General features: G+C 56.5%; 1 protein-coding gene across 1 annotated transcript in view; it reads left to right on the top strand.

Moving 5' to 3' along the window:
- Positions 1-4,903, top strand: part of PGAP6 (post-glycosylphosphatidylinositol attachment to proteins 6) — a 14,846-nt gene that overhangs the window by 5,903 nt on the left and 4,040 nt on the right. The window contains exons 7-9 of the mRNA XM_035889124.1: positions 962-1,085; positions 1,700-1,836; positions 4,100-4,278. Of these exons, the coding sequence (XP_035745017.1) occupies positions 962-1,085; positions 1,700-1,836; positions 4,100-4,278 (440 nt within the window). The remainder of the gene's footprint in view (positions 1-961; positions 1,086-1,699; positions 1,837-4,099; positions 4,279-4,903) is intronic.

Below are 4,903 nucleotides of genomic sequence, written 5' to 3'. Positions count from 1 at the left end.
TCCCAGGAAAGCTGATTTTGGCACGAACCCTCCTGAAGTCTTCGTGCTGGCACATGCCCAGGGTGCTGGGGTGCAGGTGTCTAGTCTGGCACTGGGAGTTAGCCTCCACCAAAAGGAAGGTCTGGTTACCAGCCTTGTTGGCAGAAGGTTTGGGGATGGTCAAGGCATGCAAAGAAGCTAAGCTGGTGAGGCTGCACCTTGAATACTCTGTTCGGTTTTGGGCCCCTCACTACAAGAAAGACGTTGCATTGCTGGAGCATGTCCAGAGGAGAGCCACAAAGCTGGGGAGGGGTCTGGAGCACAAGGCTTACGAGGAGCGGCTGGGGGAGCTGGAGGTGTTTAGCCTGGAGAAGAGGAGGCTGAGGGGAGACCTTATCGCCCTCTACAACTGCCTGACAGGAGGGGGGAGCGAGGTGGGGGTCGGCCTCTTCTCCCTGGTAATGGGCGATAGGATGAGGGGGAATGGTCTGAAGTTGCGCCAGGGCAGGTTTAGGTTGGACATTAGGAAAAATTTCTTCACTGAAAGGGTTGTCAGGCTGTGGAATGGGCTGCCCAGGGAGGTGGTCGAGTCCCCATCCCTGGAGGTATTTAAAAGATGAGTAGATGAGGTGCTTAGGGACAGGGTTTAGTGGTGGGATGGCAGGGTTAGGTTAATGGTTGGACATGATGATCTTAAAGGTCTTTCCCAACCTAGACAATTCTATGATTCTATGGGCAACTAGTCAACCAAAGAGGCTGTTCCAGGTGCCCTGTGCTGTCTAGGCAGGAACCAAGAGCTGAGATGAAAGAAAAAACAAGGGTCTTGGGAGCAAGGATCCTCTCCATCCCCCTGGTACCTCCTGTGGATGGGAGCAAGGAACCACAGGAGGATCTGATTCCTGTGCAGTTGGTCTCAGCCTGGCATTGCTGTGGGCCCTTCTCCCCTAGTCTTGGCACATCACAGCACCCTATTTTCTTTAAGCTTTTTTCCAGGGCTACCCTCTGAGCGTGAGCACCTTCTCTGCAGAAGCAACGCTGATTGTCCTGTACCCCCAGACGGACGACTGGTTCCTCTCCCTGCAGCTCCTCTGCCCGAAGGGCCAGGGGTGAGTCTGGTGTCTCGTCCCACCTTGGGGCTGGTTCAGGGCACTCTGCCTCCGCACTCTGCTTGCCACGGGCTCTCGTCTTGCCTGGTAGCAATCAAACCGTGGCAGCAGAGGGGGAAGGAGGTGGGTGGCAATGCCAACTCGCTCTCTGGTGAGCACCCAAGCAGCTTGTCTGGTGCAGAGCTGGCACATCTCATGCAGATGGCAGAGCCTGCTTGGATGAGCTTGCCCTTCCCCAGGTGGATTTTGAGGTGACAAGTGGGTAAATGAAATTGTGGCTGTTACTCCTTCGAGGGGTCTGTGAGGTGCAGGAGTGTGGGCACAGCTGCCTGTCATTTGCCTTCCTGCTGGTTCCTTGCGTAAGAGGCTGAGCGTGCACTGGGGTCTGCTTGGGGGTCTGGGGTGAGCTGACACCCCCCTGCACATCAGTTTGGCAGCCCAAGTGGAGAGGGAGCCAACACTGCTCCTAGCTCTTGGGAGGGATGGAACAGATCCCAAAATAGCAGGGAGCTCGTGTGCATGAACGTGGCCTGACCCTCTGGAGCAGAGTGCTCCCTGGGCACAAGGCTGCCCCGAAGGACCGGGGTACCGAACGCAACCCGCTCTCCTTGCAGTGAATGTAATGCTGCGGAAGCCAAAGTGACCATCTTCGCATACCTCACCCCCTGCTTCAATGACTGTGGGCCGTACGGGCAGTGCAGCCTCCTGAGAAGACACGGCTACCTCTATGCTGGCTGCAGCTGCAAGGCTGGTGAGTGCATTTTCCTAGGAAGCTTTACCATGAGAACACGTTTTTCGGTGGTGGCCTGGCTCTGCCACGGCTGCTGGGTGTCGCAGTGCCTGCCTAAAGAGCCCTCGGCACCCATGGGGGCCTCTTTGGGAGCATCCTGACCAACCATCCTGAGGGGTGCTGGGTTCTGGGAAGCACAGGGTCCCCTGGGGCTTGGAGAGGTGCTTCTGAGCACCCCCAGAGAGATCAGGGTGCCGACAGGGCTGCCTGGAAACGCCTGCGTCGGAGCCTGTACCTGTCAGGGAGGTTTGTTATGTAGGGTCTTGATACAGGGTGCGATGAGGCCGGGCTGCGGTCCCTGCCCGTGTCTTGCCAGGGTGCTCTGTCTTCTGCCCAGAGACAGTGTCCTTAGACATGGAGGTGCCCCTGGAGGAGGAACATCTGTGTTGCCTGCTAATTATCTTAATGGGCTGAGAAGACTGGGTGGCAGCCAGTGGCATAGGGAAGATGATAGCTCTGCTGTGCTTGGGTGGGTACGTGTACCTGTTCTCAGCAGAAGGACGAAGCAAAATGTGGTTCACTGCTGCTTTGGCCCTGAGCCAGGACGTCCCTGCGGTCTGCTGCAGTGCTGATGATGGGTGAGGAACGAGATGGAGAACAGCATCCTAATTTCCCCGAGGGGTGCCAGGTTCTGGGAAGCATGGAACACCCCAAGGGAACTGGGAAATCAGGCTGAGGACAGCTTTGTGCTGAATCACTCGGAGCAAAATGCCCCATCTGCATATTCGTGACCCAGAAATAAGCTGGAGAGAGCAGCCTCCCTGGGCTCTGCCTGGCAGGGAGCCGGCAGGAGGGGCAGAGCTGCTGGTGTGGTTTCTAGTGGCACTGCAATGGGATGGATGCTACTTTTAACTCTGCCTGTTGACCGTGGAGTGCCTGCACGTAGCCAGGCTGCCCGGTGGCTGACCTCCTTTCCCCAAAAGAAGGGCATGGGTGTCCTAATCCGGAGTTCAAATAATAAAAAAAAAAAAAAAAAAAGAAAGAAAAAGGAGGAGAAAAAAAAAAAAAAGGCAGGTTTGTGTTTGTAGAAGACTGTCTTGGTTCAGTCCTTGGCATCCCATCAGCAGGCTGGGAACGTGGGAATTGACCCCCATGTCAAGCCTAGAGCGTGCACTGTCCTCTAGGAAGTTTTCACTCCCACCGGCCCCGCACAGACCTGGATGTCACCCCGGGCTGAGGCAGTGGCTCTGGTCACCCTGGAGAAGAGGGGTTGGAGGGGGATTGAATCGCAGCTTCTGCTGCCCATGGGGGCTACAGAGCTGGAGCCGGGCTCTTCTGGGGGAGCACCGGGAAAGGGCAAGAGGCCACAGACACAGGCTGCAGCAAGGAAACTTCCAGCTAAACCAGAGGTGACAAGTTTCCCCCCATTAGAGTTCACAGAATCATAGCATCGTTTAGGTGGGAAAAGCCCTTTAAGATCATCAAGCCCAACCGTTCCCCTAACCCTGCCATCCCACCACTAAACCATGTCCCTAAGCACCTCATCTACCCTTCTTCTAAATACCCCCAGGGATGGAGACTTGACCCCTTCCCTAGGCAGCCCCTTCCAATGCTTGGCAACCCTTTCAGTGAAAAAATTCTTCCTCACATCCAACCTAAATAAAATCATAGAATCATTTAGGTTGGAGAAGACCAAAAGTTGTTCAGCTTTGCACAGTATCCAGGTCCCCATCCTTGGAGATCTTTCAAACTCAGCTGGGCAAGGCCCAGAGCTGGCTCTGTAGTCTTCCCTGCTGTGACAGGAGGTAGGACAGGCGACCGATGGCTTCCTCAGTGTTGTGGATCATTCTCCACCCTGGTTCCTGGGATCTGTAGGGATCTTGCACCCAGCTTACACCATCATCTGAAGCATCCAAACTGCAAGCGCTTCATGTATCACCTGCAAGTAGCACATGTGTTGAGTTACTGTAGGGATGAAAAGTACCAGCCTGGACGTGCCCAGGCTGTGCACAGAATGGCCCCTGCTACGTGGGAACAACCTGGGGGGTGTCCTCAGAGCAGAGATGAGGCTCTGCTGGGGTTCCCCAAGACTTTCCACAGCAGGGCGTGCAATGAGTGACGAGACCATCCCGAGAACAGGAGTGCAAGCAGCTGGTGGAGCAAGGGAGAGGAAGCTGGGAGGTAGTCCTGGGGGGCGATCGCTTCTTCCGAGGAGTCCCAGGCTCCTGCTGCGGGAGGACGAGGCAGGGCACGCAAGACCAAAAAAAGCCTCTCTGCTCCGCAGGTTGGGGCGGGTGGAGCTGCACAGATGATACCAAGGCCCAGTCTGTCAGCGCACAGAACCTGGCCACCCTCCTGCTCACCCTGAGCAACCTCATGTTCCTGCCAGCAATAGCGGTTGCTGTTTATCGCTACTACCTGGTGGAGGCCTCCGTCTACACCTACACCATGTTCTTCTCCACGGTAGGGATTGCCTTTTGTCGGGTCCCCTGCCGGTTTCCCCTGAGCATCAGGGATGCTGCATTGGACTGAAGTCCTTGGTGGAGCAGGTCCATCTTGGAGCTCCGCGAAGAGCTTCTAGGATCATTGGACGAGCACCTCCCTGCACATGCCCTGCCCCTTCGGAGCTTGGCAGGAGCATTGTTTTCCCTGGGCTCTTCCACCACACTGCTCGTATTTGGGGGTGGGACCCCAGGGAACTGAGATGGGGTTGGAGCATTGCACACTTGAAAGGTGCTGTCCCAGGAGCTCTCAACTGCTGCTGGGAGGCTGCAGGCTGATGGCTGCTTGCCTCTGCTTTCCGCAATGCCCCGGTGGTTTGGTGGAGCTTGGCAGGAGCATTGTTTTCCCTGGGCTCTTCCACCACACTGCTCGTATTTGGGGGTGGGACCCCAGGGAACTGAGATGGGGTTGGAGCATTGCACACTTGAAAGGTGCTGTCCCAGGAGCTCTCAACTGCTGCTGGGAGGCTGCAGGCTGATGGCTGCTTGCCTCTGCTTTCCGCAATGCCCCGGTGGTTTGGTGGGGCTTCCCAGAGGCACTGCCAGGAGGGATTGTGGCTAACACAGGGCGGAGCCTCCCCCGCCCC

The sequence above is a fragment of the Egretta garzetta genome, unplaced genomic scaffold (assembly GCF_000687185.1).
Source record: "Egretta garzetta isolate BGI_Z169 unplaced genomic scaffold, ASM68718v1 scaffold42, whole genome shotgun sequence".
NCBI lineage: Eukaryota > Metazoa > Chordata > Aves > Pelecaniformes > Ardeidae > Egretta > Egretta garzetta.
This window is presented reverse-complemented; position numbering and strand designations above follow the sequence as displayed.